Source organism: Opisthorchis viverrini (genome assembly GCF_000715545.1).
Source record: "Opisthorchis viverrini unplaced genomic scaffold opera_v5_6, whole genome shotgun sequence".
Classification (NCBI taxonomy): domain Eukaryota; kingdom Metazoa; phylum Platyhelminthes; class Trematoda; order Opisthorchiida; family Opisthorchiidae; genus Opisthorchis; species Opisthorchis viverrini.
In genome coordinates this window covers 4,775,680-4,794,373 of record NW_008751662.1, presented here as the reverse complement: position 1 = coordinate 4,794,373, position 18,694 = coordinate 4,775,680, and the positions used below count along the sequence as shown (strand labels likewise).

General features: G+C 42.7%; 1 protein-coding gene across 1 annotated transcript in view; it reads right to left on the bottom strand.

Annotated features, from left to right (window-relative positions):
- T265_00675 (hypothetical protein) overlaps positions 1-3,843 on the bottom strand; it is a gene marked incomplete at both ends in the record, with an annotated part of 7,338 nt that extends 3,495 nt beyond the window's left edge. The window contains 3 exons of the mRNA XM_009164503.1: positions 2,891-3,032; positions 3,409-3,561; positions 3,821-3,843. Of these exons, the coding sequence (XP_009162767.1) occupies positions 2,891-3,032; positions 3,409-3,561; positions 3,821-3,843 (318 nt within the window). The remainder of the gene's footprint in view (positions 1-2,890; positions 3,033-3,408; positions 3,562-3,820) is intronic.
- Between the last annotated feature and the right edge of the window lie 14,851 nt (positions 3,844-18,694).

The following is an 18,694-nucleotide window of genomic DNA, read 5'->3' as shown; positions in this document are numbered from 1 at the left end:
GTGAGATGCGCACTGCTGATGATTCCCAATAAGGATGAAACAGCTGTACAGTGCTTCTCGGCTTTTCAGCATAGGTTGGCTTCACTTACAGGACGAAATCCCACAAAAATCGCTATATTGTAACGTTACGGGAGATTAAGTTGCGTACTTTTACACTGATGATTCTCCTGCTCATACTCGACGATCTGATAGGCTGGCATTAACCCTGGGGGTTCAAATCAATTGTTGAAATCTTTCTTTGCCTCTAAATAACCCTTGACAGCAACCAATGAGCGGAGAGCTCAAAGCTTCCGATTAATTCGTCAACCAGTTAACCCAGCACCCTGTCATTTCGTTGACTGATGAAAGTCACCAGTTCCATACTGCAATATACAAATTGCTAGTGTGGTGAGATTTAGGAATTCTTAAGGAAGATTTATTTCCCTACTTGAAGTCAATCTATGCCGAAAAGTCAACAAGAGAGGTACAACAAGGTACCCTCATCCTTGACGTGTTATCCAAAACCCCTTTAATTTTTGCGTTCCCTGGGTAATTGAGATTAGCATTCAGACGTTAAAAATGTGAAACCTTATCTCATATGGTTCTGTTGTGTTCGGGCGTAACTTACATGCTAAGTTTGTAGAGAGACACCATAAAGCTCCCTTACAGTACGCGGTATTTCCGTGGTCACGACGTAAAGCTTACTTCTGCTGGATGGATCCAGTTGGTTTAGTTTTATGATTATATTACCCGCACAGAATTCCACCGTCGAAATTTAAGATTGTTTGTTTCTGAAGTTAACTACTTTAGAGTGCGCGGAGAGAATTAATCGGTCCAAAACACAATGCATTATATCATTACGACCTATGTTATTGTACTTTTTCTTGGGGTCTCGTTTACAATTTCATTTTGAGCTATAAAGAAACCAAATTGCTGCAGCTTAACCACCAGCATCTTTGTGCGTGAAATATCACCACCATATGGCAGTGTGACTTGTATTGTCCACGAAGCTTCTTACAGAGGAATCCCGATTAGTTTGCTGTCCAGATAATCTGACAGATTTATGGTGAAAGGGAGAAGGCTTTTGCTGCGGAGTCGTATATTGGAGAAACACCAGCTGAACAGTTGCAAAACTCTCATACACAACTTGTTTACAAAACTGAATATCCATCTTCTACTTGAACGCGTCTCCCTGAACTTTCCTGGATATTCATTCACTGTTACTCAAATGCAAGGAAATGCCACAAAGCAACTACATAAATTCCGTAATAGATCTCACTTTCCAAGAGACGCGAAGAGGATTTACGAGGAAATGCTACTCGCATGCCTCATTAGTAGTATTCACCGATACAGTGGTTGCTTGGCCCGTTGCATCTCAGCTCAAGCGCTTTTTCTTTTAAGTTTCCATGTCTTCGAAAGCTGCTAATTATTTCTGGCCTAATGCAGCTTACATAGTCATTTCCTTCTCATTCATCTTGGCAGTTTGAAATGTCCAGGAATGGCAACTTCGATCGGTCTAGCTCTATTAGGTTTGAAAACTGTGTTATAACTTTTTAATCTTTTTGCTGGCGGTGCCGGCTACTACCAAAAAACGGATCAGAAATATGCCAAAACGAAGAGCAATAGAACCTAAAGCACAATGTCATTAGTTGGGATGTTTCAGTCCCATTAACTCACATTAGCAGCAATGTTTGTCTTAAAGGTAAGTGAAAAAAATGTATCGTAGTCTGTAGGGGTAATGGTCCAATTTCACCAGACGTCATATTCAGCCATAATTTTGTGAAAACAAGGATTAAAATTCAAAGTTGTAGTCACGGTGACACGATGAGAAAACAAATGGCAGCCGACTGAAAAGACTGCTCAAAGCGCACACTGTGTGTGACTTTGTGTAGACTGGGGTCCGGAAACTAAATTTCACGTTGTCTTGTCCAGTTAGGCAGTGGCAGGCAATTAGTGGAGCGATTATTCAGCAAGTAAATAGCGTTTGTTTTAGGACATGATGGATTCAGATTTTTTTGTAGCTGAAAGTTGATTTTATGCTTCCAATTTGCTTAAAACCTCATGATATCCTAGACTGTGTAACAGAAATCTAGGGATTAAGCCAAATGAAAAAGCTCGCATAAGAAGATGGTACTTTCAATAATGTCTCGCTCAACTTGTAGTCCGCCATTAAAAAACCTAGGTTCTGTCAGTCTAACCCCTTTACCCTTTTGTGATGAAAAGTGTACTTTTTCGGAAGTTTTTCATCCGTTGTGTATTCTTGTTCTGGGACTAAAGGTGACTGATCTATCAAAATTTATCCCGAAATGATATAGCATCTTCAGATGGAGGTTCTCATATGAAGCGCTTGAAATCAACGCCGATTCACAAGATGCTGCAGATGTAGCATAATTCCAAGCAATAATGAAGATTGGTCCATTAATAAGGTAATAAGTATAAACCAATAAGCTTGGTCTCTTTGACTACATACGAGTTGTGTTTGGCTACACTCTCACCAACCATTTGGAACTGTATCACCCTGAATCATATTGAACAGTACCAAAAAAGATGTTTGCGACAGGCTGAATGAAATTCAGCAACATACTAAGCAGAACCTATGATCGGAATTCTGCAAAACCAGACATTGCACTTCTTAGCACTTTGGCCGAATGTTAATATCCTGCTACATGAAATGATGTGTTCCACTCATCTGCCATACGATATTCTTCTGGTTTTCTAAAAAAAATTATCCTTTTATCACCCTAAATTCCCCTCTTGATATTGATATCGGCATTGACAGAATTACCTTCTAGACAGGAACCAATTAAAGGTAGTGAGTTTTTGCGACCAGGTGGAGCGGATTCAGGTCAGAATCTCAGGAAAGGGAGTGAAAGAATAAGAACAAAAAAGACGGATATATATTTCTGGAAACCATCATAATTATCGTTATCGGCTGTAAGGACCGCGAACGTATTGTACAGTGGATAAATCTCCGACAGTTTCGTCTACCTATGATTTGGGGAGGTGGGGTGGATAGCTGCGCATGGGTACATAAATACAGGTCTGTCAGTGGACTTTTAAGTACGGATGGGGTTTAGAAGGAGGATACACATTGAGAGCAATAGGTTGGATGCACACGCACCATTGAGAGCGCGACTTGGCCTTATCTGACAATTTCTATATCCATTGATATGGCCCCTCTTAGGGCCTCCATCCAGGGAGATAGTAATGATAGCGCAGCTGAGTTTTCTTGTAGTCGTTTTCACGCTTCACTGCCAGGTCATTTTTGATCTCTTCCGGCTCGTTTCCACCCGTCGCGTGGTTCTGCAAAAACCCACGAAGTAGGTCGACTGGCATGCGCAGTACGTGAAAAGGCCAGCACAATCTATGAATTGTGATCGGTTCATCTATCGCGGGAGAGTTATTTCTTCCGAATATCATCCGACGTACTTCAGCATTGCTGATCTGGTGTTCCCACCAGACTTAAGCAATGCTCTGAAGATGTCGTTGGCCAAACATCGACAGCCTTTTGAAATTCCCGGCGCGGAGCAGTCAGGTTTCTGATCTGTTTTAGCAATTAGGATCTCAACATGGCATTGTAAACTTGACCCCTGACGGATAAGCTGATGTCACCTCCTCGTCGCAGGTAACACAAGTTCAAACCTTTCCAACCCGGATGAAAATCGCATCTTTTTTGAGACCACCGGGGATTATAAAGCAGCCCAGGTGGACAAACTAGTCTAGCACCTCAGGAGGCTCATCCGCAAGCATGGAGCTAGAGTTTGAGACTAAGCAGTTTTGCAGCAGCACTTCGCACTTTCAGGTGTTTCTGATGGCGAGATTTTGTAGAATATATACTCACCTGACTCTAGTTTGAGCAATCATCCTCCTGGCCTCGCGTTATCACTCTGGTGAGTCCTCACCAAAGAAAAACTGGACTCCAGTTCCGCTCTTATTAGAGCTCATCAACAGTGCAGATTCAATGACCGTGTCTGGATTTGAACTCCTCACATCTGACATGCGACGTAAGTGTGCTAGCACTAGTCCACCAGCGCATGCTGGACTCGTCCGAATTTTCACGTCTGAACAGGTGGACTTGTTAACACTTGAGTGATGTGCGACGTGTGAAGCGTATGTTATTCCGTGGAACAGAATTATTCGGATTAGTTATTAGTTGGATTACCGCGGCATGAAATCCAAGAAGAGCTATGTCGTCTGCGTACTCGTTATCTGTGACAGGACGCCTCGGGAGAACTTTGACTCCGCAGGCATTAAAGCATGATAGTGAAGCTTCCATACTCGTGGCAGTTACGAATTTGAAGAAGAAAGGTGAAAGAGGACAGCCTTGTCTGACACCATTCGATGTGGTGAACTCTCCCCAGGGTTAGAGAGAGAAGTGGGTATTCAACATAGAGCTTGTCAAGCCCTGGGCACAGACCACACGAAAGACTAACCTCCAACTGAACAACATTAGTATGCTATTGACCACGAGGCACTCCACTGAATCCGCACTTGCAATAATTTCATCACTCACACGGGCCCGAATGTAAAAATCCGTGCAACGGAACCCATGAGAAGAACTTAAATTAACTCAGGTAATGAAGCATGAACTTCTGACCAAAACATCTATTACCCAAACTGACTCCTATATTTCCACTTGCTCGGGACCAGAACTCGAATGCCCACTCGAGTTTCGTTATGAACTTGCAGCAGGTGCGCAGTAAACAGACGCAATAGTTCAGCCTCATTCTGGATGTAGACAGTACATAGTGGAATGAATACATGAGATGCAGTGAAAGTAGAAACTCGCCCACGAAAATCAGAAGCTCGTTGAGCTATTCCGGAGGTTATGCAGCAACCATGAACATTTTTATTTGTTAAGCTGCCTCCCATCCGTGTTATAGTTCGGGTGAGTGACTTGTTGTGCTTCAAGACTTAGGTAGAGTATATTTGTTCAATACACGAAGAGGACGTTCGTTATATTCTACACCGTAGTTGCAAAGTTTGTCAAAGCTTCATGCTTTTGTTGTAGCCGTAGGAAATATTTACATCAACACACCGCCCTTATAATTTCTCCTAGATATTCATTTAAGTCATAGACACATGGTCGGTTTCCTGTGGTTGCAGAGGGCACCAAAGGCCAATGAGAACTGAGACAACGCTGAATAGTTCATTTTTAATATTCTGTTTAGATGCCGGTTTATACGGATGATTTGGAATACCATACCGGTGCGAACCGAAAGCGAATCATACCATTATTATCTACTTTTTTACTTTTTGTCCAATATCTCAATATCCGGTCAAACATGTCTGGGCTTCAAGTATTTCCCATCTTATTTTGACCGTTTTCTTGAAAACAAAAACAGCTAACGGATAACAAATCAGATCAAACTCCACAAAATTTCTCCAGCATGTAACCTCCCACCACGCTTGAGTTAGCGCGATGTTCAGATTAGGATCTGTTGGCCTAAACTCACAGTTAACGGCTTTAAATACGAGCCCATACAGACACAATCTTACGAAATGGTAGAGACAATGAACAGGACGTTGATTTATCGCTGGGCCTCGCTATCTATAGCCGCTTCGAAAAATCCAATAAAAGTGGCCAGCATCTGACAAGTGGTTCTGTCCACTCCAACCGCGGTGACCATTTGGGGCACAGGCCACACTGGGGAAGCATCGAATATTGAATATTGAATAAATAAACGACTCTTTTAATACAGAGTTTATATTCCCACCATGTCTCCTGTTTCTGAGCAGGACCAACTATCATTTCTCGACAGTTAGCAACCTATCCTTCGGTGCAGTAACACAGTAAGTTTGAGTCAAATGTTGGAAATAAAACTTTCCGATTAACCAAAACGTTGCTTATTCCTGACGTCAAGATGTAATTTTTCGTAACCAAGTCGGAACTTGCTTACGGCGAAAGAGCAATGAATTTCCGCGAGATGCTTCGGGACTGTCATGATTTTAACACATTCACATGAGCATTTATGAAAAACTCATTTTGAGAGAATAAAAAAATATCTACTTAAACTGACGTACTCACTGAACCCCATAATAACTGTTCATTCTGTGTGGCTAGGATTTCATGCGCGTAGTCACATTGTAGTATACCATAATTCTCGAACAAATGCGACTGATATCGATAAAAAACCGTTACAGTAGTGCTTGCTCTACAATCATTCATTCATTCCATCAACTGGCTGATACCTGTAGCCAGGGGTTCCATTTTGAACGTTGGATTCAAAAGTGCACATTTGCAGTGGCTTACTTGCATTGTTTGGCTTCATTCACAAAGGTGTCAGGCTGAATGAACATGGAACACAGCTTGTTGTGCGCAGAAAATGTCCCTCCAGTATGGTTTTGATAGGTCAGTTTTTTTCTCGAAAGACGAACCCGTTTCACCACATGGACTGGGAAATCCAACTTCTTCGTTCAACATGTTTGATATATATATATATAGTGCTCTCTGACTGAACTCTGCACACCGTAGCACTCGCATTTCATTCGCAACAATACGGGGCTAGTTTTGAAGCAACTGGTTNATATATATAGTGCTCTCTGACTGAACTCTGCACACCGTAGCACTCGCATTTCATTCGCAAAAATACGGGGCTAGTTTTGAAGCAACTGGTTAGAGAACCAGGTTGATGAGATACCAACATCAGTCTTGATATCTAATGAAAAACCTAGGGGACTTACCGGAATACACAATCTCCCATTCGCAGTCTCACCAATGGAGTATGGGAGATACTCCTGTTCGGCCGCGAGCATTTCATCATTTGCAGTCATTCCAAGTAGAGAAGTGAAGTTTTCGTAGGTATTAGTGATATTGCTTTCTTGTTGCAGCTTAGCCGAGGTCCCAATAAAACGCAGCCTATCGGCAAAAGCCACACATGTCCTAAATGAATACAATCCATGAAACAGACCCAGCATTTTTTTGTAAAACTTACGGAGATTGTCGGACGCCATGCTCATTTTCAAGGGTCACGGTGTTTCCGTTCTGTGTAATGGCCACGCACGAGTTTGCTGCACCGATGTCAATACCGATTCCATGATAAGGTATCATATCACTAGTATAGATATGTCAGCACTGATTTGCAAAGAAGCTGTGGGAAGGAAAGTGGCGGTGAGTAGGTGCTCAAGCAAAACGGAACTGCGCATTATAATTGATTACAGTATAATTTCCGTGGGGGGGGGGTGAGGGCAGGTGTCACAAAGGACCGTACCTGTCGGAAAAGCCATTGTGACTTTTCACCGATGACCTAGGTCATTCAACATCCGGGTGCAAAAAATCGTGGGAAGTATGTTGCCCACGAAGGATTTCATCCCCCGCTACAAGCACCTGTCGGGAAACGATATCTAGATGCAGAATGATTTGCGCTCTTCGAATTAATTCGGATTCCCATCATGTCTCAACGTGGTAAAGCTTTTGTGTCCTCAAATTTGAGACTTGTTTCCTCATTTCCTGCAGTTTGATATTCATATTAAACTTTTCTCCTGGCCAGAATCTTACACATAATGGGAATCATATACGTCACCAGTACCATGCAGCTTCGTGCGGTTTGAGACCAATGCAGATATGTTCTAGAGCACGGGACTAACAAGCTGCGGATCCTTACAAACCACAACTGCGTCTATTACAACCGCCCAAATTTATGTATAAACGGCTACGGGTAAGATAGTTTCATTGTTCACATGATTTTCTCTTCACACGACTCAAGTGGGCTTCAATAGTAGCAAGACTGACTGGTAAATGATTGTTTTCTCTGCTTTTTTGAGCAGAGATTTTGAGCGCTAGATTCTGTTCACCTATGCTCACCATGCAACACTTGAAACTGCACAACAGACGAATTGTCCAACAAAGCTACCGGAAGCAATTAAACTGAATGTCATGTAGGCAGAATTTGAAAATGCTACATAAGTGAACACCATTAACACCCAAACACCCGATTGCACATCGGACTAACAAAGTCTACAAACTTTGTCTGCTTCTGACTATTTGATCAAGCCTCTCTCTAGAAATAATCCTACTAAAGGAGGTTTAGCGTCGAAACACACGTAAGGAAATACTATTTCAAGGGTTGGTCGTGGTTTTGTCCACCGAGTTGAGGGATAGCATTTCAGGGATTTCTAGAATCGATTGATTGTATAAATCCTATTCAAGTGTGTTCGAAAATTGAACTCTCCAGCCTATATGTCACATGGCGTTCAATCTGTTTAGCAAGATAAAAGCGGAGTTTAGCCGAAAAATTCTTAAGTCAAGCTTCAAGAAACAAACCTTTACTCATTGCTTGTTATAGAAAAAACGTTTCCTGGGATGTAGCACGAAAATAATGAATTTCAACTGCTCAGCTTTGCATGTCATAGGCGGAAACTTCTTACAGCTAACCTACAGAATGGCTCATTTGGAGCGACATTTGATGCTGAAAAACAAATATTTGGTGCGTGGTACGTGCATTGTAAATGTCTCATCAGAGAACGTATGCAATCAAGCGCGGGATACCAAGCAAACCGTGGGTATGTTGCTGGTTAAACGTTCACCAACAAAGTAGCAATCCAGGCTTGGATGATAGCATGCACCATGACACGAGGGATGCAACATGGTTGTACGTCTGACAGTAAGAGTAATAGATGAAGTTGGTGCAATACAACAGGATTGGGTTGCTTGGCTTTTCTTGATCAGCTGGAAAGAACCAGTAACAATTGGTTTTGTATCATTATAATCCAAGGGATGATTTCAGTAGCGAAGTTTTCCATCCATTTATGGCGGAAAGTTCAAGAAGCGTCCCACAGCCAATTCTACTGAGTCTGCAACCCTTTCAAATGCGCGTCCCCAGCAACAGTAGGATGGCTCAATTATATGGGTCCCCGGATGTGCACCAGCGGATCATTTCATTCTTCATAATCGCAGATTATTATTACGTGCCCCTTTTTACGGGTTTTTGAGTAATAACCACTATAGAATCAGTGTAGCCTGAAGTAGTACCCTTTGTTCTGTGCGAACGCTAAGCAATATCACTACACAAACACCCTGAAGTATCACTTGGTCAGTGTAGTTTTGAACAAAATATTCTAACCATGTTACTGCAGAACTCCAACAGTTGGTCTTCCTACGTTTTGTTACTTTTTCAGATGAGTATCTAACCGAATATTCTTAAGTTCTGTTGCAGAAAAACTAGAAAAACTGATGTCGTGAAACACCGAATATCGCATCTTTGCACATTCAGCCAGTTAGTATATACTACTTTTTAGGAATGGAGTAAATGAAAGGAATGTAGGTTGAGCTATTCGAGACATTGAAACAGCTTTCAAGAACCCAGTATTGAAAGAGGTAGAGAGAATGGAAATGGTTCAGTGAAAGTAAGGACAGCAGTACCTGACTTAACCGGGTCTGTTGTCACGTGATTTCAGCAGTGCATCGGTTACAGCGAGGCATAAGCGACATCTTAACAAGATCTGAGCTTTGTGGATGTGATTTCTGCTACCCCAGTCGTCCATAATTTCTTATTCCCGACAGTTTTGGACAGTCCTCGCAGACAACTGTAGAGGAAGTATCAGCATCCTCTTTATATCCTCCTTTTTATCCGTCTCCGTAAAAATAAAGACACAACAGATCTGTTGCCACCCAGTATGAGCGTTTGGTTGAGTGCATTTGCTGATATAGCGTTCAACATAGTAACAAACAAAACTAACAGACACAAAGATGTTTGAACTTCAAAATCTTTTTTCCTGATGATGTGAGTGGCATGTGAGCTAGTCACATAACACATGCCTCTGAATATCCTCATACGTTTCATAAGTAAGCCCTTTTTAAAGCAGCCTAAGACCCTTACATAAACGCACTTGTAATAGAACACAAGCTTGTAAAATTTGAATGTTGATACACACAAGTAGCATACTACAACCATTTTTCAACCCCACTTTAGTCATGACGTAACTATTACAGAAAATCAATTCTTCGTTGGTTTTCTAAATAAACATTAAGTTATTCTGTACAAAATCACGAAGTTGATACCATCTACGATGATTTGGTGCCTAATTCACCGCGATCACTGGAGCATTCTCTGGCTAGGTTTGTTATGTGTGAGACCGTGGTCAGACGGAAAACTGATTCCACGTATATTCCCAATAAATTCAGAGTTTAACGACCTTAGTTAGCTAAGCTATATCTACAGTGAATGTTGAACTAAGCATGAATGCAATGAGCAGTGGATTAGTCCAACAATAATGCCAGAACCTGCTAAATTTGACAGTTGCATCCACAAAAGCTTTCATTCCAGTTCGAACTGTAAACGTTTGGGCATTTTGTATACTAATAATCACACCTCACACTCAAACTGTGCAAGACAGAGCTAAAAGCAACATCTAACTGTGTAATTTCTTACAAGTGTGTTTTACTTGCCGGACCAGTCAATCAGCCATACACGCGTTCGTTCAGTTCTTGATCTCCCATACCGCGCATCGTAATGTTGTGCTTTCGGCTTTTACAGCTTTAATCTTCGAAGATAGCGAGAATAATTGGATGTTAATGGCGCGTTTGAAGCGATAGCTTTATCAATTTCTCCACTTCTAATGGTATCATTTGTCATGTATAGAAAGAATTAGGAGCTACACAGAGAACAGGATACCTGTGATGCAAAACCACCCTTGGTTGCTTAAGATGACTTCATCTGTTAGGGTCAATAACCACTAGTTACTCCCGCAGTCTCCATCCGGGGACATGAAATTTAACAACGCAACTGGATTGACTAGTGTAGGCTTTTGAGCTTCGTTGCCAGGTATTACACAGACCGCCCCTGGTTCATTTGCACCCAATATAATGAGGGGAACTAAGCTCCATTGAAAGCCATTAAGCTTGTCTCACGTGACTGACGCATACAGAGTGCCTGCAAGGACCCTTCATGCACATCCACCACGGCTATTACCCGCATAATAGGGTAAATCGGATAGTTTCACTGCAGATTCTACCCATGACGGACTGACATCATATCGGTGCCACAGATGTATGTTAGCAAATGCTGTCATGGCCTTTCTAATTTGGAGAGTGATTTCCTTCACCATTCCTTCGGGGTTTACGCAGCTGTATGGGATGACGAACTTATGTACTACATCGATAGGTTAACCTGCATGTGCGAGTTTTGGGTTTTGACCCAACCAATTGTTAAACAGCACTTTAAAATTTACTGGTGCAAAACAGTAGACTGTGCAGTATATTTGGTTGGGTGAGTTGAAATAGTTTGCTATTTTAACAGGTCTAATCTAAAACGAACAGACAATCGGTGTACGCAATATTCGTGAAAAAACGATCGGGAGTATCTCGATCCATATGATGTTGAAGGCAGATAAAGAAGCCTTAGGTGGAACATCATTTCCGAGTATGAAGAGGAATGGTAACGGAAAAGGCCACCGGATACAGTGAATCCAAAGGAAAATTTGCCGTGGCACGTACGGACCAGCAATATGAGGTAAAGCTTTTATAACAGACAAGTGTCTCTCCCTCAACGTCACACGCTGCCAAATTTCTTGACAACCAACGGAATAAACAGCAGATCTTAGATCGAAAAATGCGATTACTCTTGGTCCTCAGAAGAAGTGGTGCAGTTATAACACCTGTCGCCAGGGTAAACTCCGTCCAAGATGACTGGTTTTGGTGGCGGACTAGTTCTCAAGCCCAACGAAGGCTTAGTTATACCCTCCAGATAGTGAGCTGTAGGAGCTGAATTCTTTTCACTGTGTTGAGTCAATTTTTCAAGACGACGTTTCTGTGAACATGGTAAGGCTTTTTTGTTTATGCAATTGCCCAGCTAACACTCATCTTTCTCGGATCATTAAATTGGATTATCTGATACGGGTTGCTATGGTTCTTAGTTGAAAAAGCCTTCTATTTTTTGGGCTTTTGCAATCCTCCAGGTCTCCTTTAGCTCTACATTTTTTGGCGTTTATGGGATTTGCTTACGGTGTTGCAGTCGTCATTTGCTGGTGCACTTCCCATGGTTGTAATCAGAGCAGTTGATCTTGACATAATTGATTGTTCATTGGATTCTGCAAAAAAATCTGTTAAACAGTCTCAAAAGATGTGCACGTGGCTTCCCTAAAATTTCCCTAATCGTCACCCGGTTCGCTGTATTATTCAAGTTCTGAAGGCTTCTCAGCCCATTACATTGAAGAGTATATTTATGGGCAACAGCCACCTGTTACACAGTTGGAAGTGACAATGTGTAAGAAACTCCTTCAACATTATAAGAATTCACTATTGTCTTAGTGAGCAGAATCTGTTATACGGAGCATCTAGTACGTGTCTGACAGCTAAATGAGTCAGAAAAAATTGAAAAAAGGACCTGTCTGAAAGAGTCAGTCAGCAAGGAGTTGTAAAGTTGGTTGATACCCTCTAGAATGGCAAGGGAGTTTGGTTGAGTTATCCAGCCTTGAGCGTTCGATCCAAAATCCTGACCCACAAGGGAGTGGGTGGGAGTAGGATTTTCTTTGTGTACCGTTCACCCATCCTTTTATGCTAAATCTGAGCTGTGAGAGAGCAGTGGTTAGGTTTATCATGCAAATGGCTGATGCTATTACCGCAACCTCGTAAACAATCTATTGTTTGTTCATCCCGTACAAACTAGACCTGCACAATAAATACCTCATTTGCGACTGTATAGTTACACATAGTTGATGGATGGCACAGTAGATATCACTGATTTGTGTCAACAACATTCGCATCACATTAAAATCCCACGAAGCCTTGCATGAACTCCTCATAGGTCATAAAAATGTAAGATCGAGAAGGTGTGATACTACTGATATTCATTGTCTATATTAAAAATTTTCAACAGGGCTATGTTCAATATTTTTCTAGCTCTCTACGTTAGGCCAACCAATGGTGCGGGTAGCTCGCAGAAACGGGTAACCTAGTTCAAAATTGTGGTAATTATCCTCAAGGTCAGCAACATAGCTCATGTTTCCCATTAAACCCTGATGTTCAAGCTGCCAGAAAAGACCACTTCTCTTCCAGATTCCGGCACGTGTAATCTCCTGAAGCCTGAGCGTTCCATGTTCATATGAGTTACGGGATTGTTTGTGCGACATTGTTAGGTAGGTTCCACACTGACGCAATGGTTTGCGGTTCAAAAGTTCAACGGAATTTTCACGGATTGGTTCATGCGATTCAGGCCATCATCCAACCTTCCCGAGTTCGGTTTGTTGCTGTAGCTCCTTGATTCCCTTCGTCTGAAACGCACATTCGTAAACGGATGCACCACTGTAGCCTGGGATGTCAGGGAATCAGCGGTATTAGACGTTCGCGAGGATGTAGTGGCGGCACACGCCGGTTATGAAGTATGCAGATATAGAACTTGGTATTACTGAATCCACACGACGCGCAAGGCACACATTCTCACAGTTCGGGTGACACAGGAGAGAAGACCGGAGCGTGGGAACAACACACATGTATTCAACCGAAACCGAAAACGGTGTCGTGGGGTACAAAAACAGGTCAAGGGCACGCATAGGGGGGTGCACAAGCGGGCGACTCCTTTCTGTCCGGGGGTCCGGGTGGTTCGTCCATGGTACCTGCAATAGGGCAAGAGAGAGAGGGGAGGCACACATATAACAGATCATACGATAGACACATGTAAGCACGTACCGTCCAGTTTCGATTGCGTCACACCACTGCTATTTAAATTTCCAGCACATGGCAATGATTTCGCAAGAGCTTTGAACTGGGCACTAGATGCAGTGTGGACGGCCGTCACAGGAGTTTCATTTTACGCATCAGTGACGTAAAATGATAAAACTACTAAAAGTGTTCGTTCTGGACCCGAACATCTTACCATGTCTCCAACGTGGTTTGTGTCAACAACGAAAAACCTGCTCTCTGAACCCTGTTCAAACAGAGCACCAGTAAGTATTGCAACTACTCGGAAGCAACGATGCTGCGGAGGAAGTATTTCAAGCAGCACTTCATAATCTGTGGATTTCAGGTAGCTCGTAGCAGTTCCTTCGACATGCTCAGTTTATGGTTAAGCCTTTCTTGCGTCCTGAGCAGACGACTTATTTGGCGAATTCAAGAAGCCTTCTCTTGTGGGCTCCACTGAATGTATGAAATTCTGTGCAAGTAATGCAGGGAAGGTGCACCAAATCGTCGGTAGAACCAGTGATGCTTTTGGAGCCAAATTTTTATGGTGCAGTAAGATGGACGTGTTCGATGAGAAGCGTATAGTTCAGGGCTTTTCGGTGTCAATCCTCATGGCGTCTTCTAGTACATTCTCATCACAGAAGATAAAGCGTTTGCCGAGTGCCCACCAAATCAAATATGAATGTGATATTCCTCATGCAGGGGAAGGTGCCGGTCCAGAAATCACTGGTTTACATCACTTTACGCTGATTTAGAAACCTCAGGATTTCAAGTCGTTTGCAAAATGTTAAAATGAAGTTAGAGGCACACCTAGGCAACCACTTAAATAGAAAGGGAATTCCGATTCAGACCTGTGTAATCAAATTCCAGTCAGTAGAATCATTACATCTTTTTTCAATTTTAACATTATCAAATTTTTCAGTGGCCTATCTGCCTCGTACGAATTGCACCGGACTGACCACCAAACCTCCACACTCATCCCACTGTCTACTCCTTGACAAAACTGCATCAAGCAGCCTCGGCTTAGCCCTTTGCACCCAAACATCCGATAACATGTGATTGCCCGAGCCATCGTCTCTCCTGGCACATAGGTTGTCTCTTGCCAACGAGAAGGGCCTCAAATATGGCTAAGCCACCTGCGCCAGCAGTTCAAAGAAATATGCACTACCGGGTGATCTCTTGTCATATGTTCGCCAACACTTGACATTCGTGACCAAATCTTGACCACTCTGAAGTCAACGACATCAAAGCAGACAAACCACGATCCCTCATATTCGGACGAGCGGTGCCTTGTCTCCGACCCCTTATAAAATACTGTACGGTCTAAACTTTTCCTACCTTAAGCCTCAAAAGGCAAGAGTGGCTGCCGACCTCATTATCTTACGACTCTAGCGCTACCGAGATATAAAGTTACTTGGTTGGATTTGTCGAAATGACCTTCACCTTTCCTTGCAATATCCAGAAATTCCGCGTGGCCGTCGATCAACTAGGACAATCCACCAGGTTTGCCTTCTATATTTTAAAGAAAGCCGAATAACGGAGATAGCTTGAGCATCGTTATCACTCGTGGGAATCCTACTTGATCTACCTGTAAATACCCTGGGCCTCATTGTTGGCGAAAAACACGGCACGATTAACGAAACAATGGTCCTTTCTATATTGGTTAAGATGTATCATCACCGCAAGGATCAATCGAGTGTGGGCCATTGTTCCCTGACAAAAACTTTTAACCCTATTAAATATAACCACTTAATCAAGGTGGCTTAGTTGTTAGATCCCAAATTTCCTGACTTCCGCTTCTTTACTTCCCCTGTGTTTGTTCAGGCAACCTAACAGTATCCCAGCCCTCTTGCTTTTTTAGGTGACATAGAAGCTGGGCACCGAAAAGATGTCACAGGTGAAAGGTTATTATTTTTATTCTCTTATTTAGACCGAAAACCTTGTTGTACGGCATTCTGAATCCCGCGGTGACTCTTCACTTGAAAATGATTGGCTTAGCTCTTGATCGCCCTTCTGGTGCGGTCACACCTTAGTCCCTTTTGGCTATTTTTGCCATGCGACATACGTTCGTCGAGGCTGTTAGCAGTAACTCAGTGACTGGTAAACAATAAGCTTATCTTCCTGATCAATTCACGTTGTAGATTCCGGTTAGACTATAGTCCCTGTCCATTATCTCGGAAGCTCTTGATGAACTACTCATTATCTGCCTGGTGTCTATCTTTATACTAAAACCCTTTGAAGAACAAAGACCCTCTGATCGCATTCTCATGTTTAACTAAAAACTATTACCACCTATATCCAACACAGTTTGTCATCATCCTCACCGACTAGTTCAGGGCTCACCTTCCTGCTCAATACCCTGGCATCTAAGTACTCACCCTCCCGAAATCGCACAACTACTGTCGCTCAGTTCAAAGTACGGTAAAATTTTTAAAAACTTTGGAATCTCGCATAGCCTTCTGAATGTCCTACAAACTCGTCGCATCCTCGCACTTTATCGGCTAGCGATGGCTTTGCAGGTCAGTCAACAAAAATCAACGCTTTCGTAGGTTCATTAGGACTGCGGTCGTCCGACTTTATATTTGTTTATAGAGAATATTCTGGTATTCTTTCACTCATAAAGCACTAGTTTTTTACTGCCATTTACTTCACTTCCTAAGCTTCAGACTTCGAGAGCATCTACTCCAAGCGCCCCGCATGACCGCATTTTATTCATTGACGACCGCCCCCAGCTTAAATCCAGGTGATCCCTTAGATGAGTCCAAGGTATCCATGGCCCTACATCCGCCTGACTCTACCTGTATCAAATCCCTTGTCTGAGTAAGATCCAGCAATCATAAGAATGCTCATTCACTGTTCGATTACGCAACCTGGACGTCAGTTCAAGGGCTCTCCAGAAAATGAAGTATGTGAGCACAATTATGACAGGACACTGCTATGCTCAATCTAGTAGCATATCTGAAGCAGTTCCCTTCCTTCTCTGAAACCATCTCTCGCCATCTCATTACTTTGGCAGAACAAAGAACACATTGTTTACTCGACCTCAAACTACGTCGAACCGGGAAACAAAATTATTATTCCTCTTAGCATCATTATTGCTACTAAATTTAACTAGCCTCATTGGAGTTAAGCAAGGTGACTTGTGCATGGAGCACCAGCGGAGGACGTCTAGGCATCTTCCAAAACAAGGCATTTGTTGAGTGCGGTTGAAGAATGTCGCCAAACTTGCCACCGCATTCCCTGTCATAAATACACGGTTATATTCGTGAGGCTTCACAATAGCTGACGGCAAGCCCTCTACCTTACTACTAGAAGGTGAGCATAGACTCACCTAACGGGCTGTCGGCCCTAAATCCGTGGACCATGAAACGCGTCCATTGGTGCATGACCTCCCCCTGGAACACTGTCGCCTACGAAGAGATCTAATGATTACTTAGGACCTGTTTGAACTTGGTTCGGCCAACAAACTTTTCAGCGTTGATCCAGACACGATAGGAAGATTTTCAAGCTCAGATCGCACACTTTTTAGATAAAACATTTTCTCATTTCGGGCAGTTACTGCGTGAAGCAACATATCTCCGAAGGTTGTCCACGCTCTATTTAGAACACAGTTCAAGGCATTAATTGAGACTTTTCTAGGTGGGCCCTCACACTGGCAAGCTTACTGCCTCGCAGCGCGGCCTCCTTTTCCGTCTGTTCTTCCAGGTAAACGGCAGCCCCTGAAGGGCAAGAACAAAACAGACCTAGGAAGCTTAGATGAAAGTCTCGATCTTGTGTATCAATCGGTGAATCCGTGATGCTAATTGTATGTCTTCCCCATCCTCACTCCCCAAGACGATTCATAAGGTGAAATCTCCGCCTTATGAGGCAAATGAGTTTGGGATATTTTCTTACTACGTGCCATCACTGTGTCCATTCACGGACTGATACATGAAATGAAGGCTTCCACCCAGGCATCCCGGTTACTGGTTTTTACTTGGTCGAGTATGCTAGGATACGGGTAAACGCTTTATACCCAACATCAAACATGGAGAAGCCGCGCCACCTGACCTTATTCAAAATACGTACTAGGAATCTGTGACGGCATCAGGCGGCCTACCAAGCTCAGTCAGTCTGTCTTTAATTCTTTAGCCGTTTGCAAGCCGGCTGCACCAATTGGAATCTTGTACGGTGTGACCTTCAGCACTTTTTCAAAAATTATTCTTTGTTTTCGTGCATCGCGTCAAGAGCTGAAAGGTTTTCGGCGTTCATATGAGGAAGTATCTTGCTCCTGGTTTCCCAGCAATCGCCTCTGTTGTCTGAGTTAACTTGATGGGTACCTAAAATAACAGGCCACGTAAATCGCGGTTCCATTTGGTAAGAATACTGTGGTAAGCAACATGAATTCTGGATTTTTAAATATTTCGATGAAATTGGATGAAAATCCATTCGTCACGTCACCGCTGATGGCTCTTGTTTTGAACTTGGATGCGACCTATTGCTATGTCGGTCTTTATCGTTATCATTCATGAATTTTCATATGGATGGCCACCGGTGGATATTAACCGCGAATATACGTTGAAAGACACATAGAAGGCTTCGGAAAAGTGAACGCTGATGTGCTTGTGCATTAGATGTTCAGATCCAGTGCAAACATGATGGTGTAGTGGTTACCAGGTCTAAGCAGTCTCAAATGAATTGAAGAAGCTAATAATATCAATCAGATCAAAGAGGTGAGACAATCCAGGTAATGTCGAAAAATAGTTTACGAGAAACTTCCAAAGATTTCCAATTCTTTGAAGCAATACATCGCGCACAGAAAGTTTTACCTTCCTGGTAGGAATATTACTACTCCAATTATGCGAAAAGATAGGTCCAGTTTTTGCAGTCAAACTTTTTCTCCGCGTTGGAAACCAGCGATATATATTATGTTAATCCAGGGGTCAAAACAACAACCATTAAGCAAGAAGCTCGATATCCTTCCAAGCGAAAAGGCTCCGCCTGTATGTGTTTCTCAAAATAAATTTTGTACAACAATGCGACCGATATTAAAGTGAGGGAAAAATAGCAGGAAAAATAGCAGTTTACATGTGATACAGTGATGCTTTGTTCCAGCGGTTA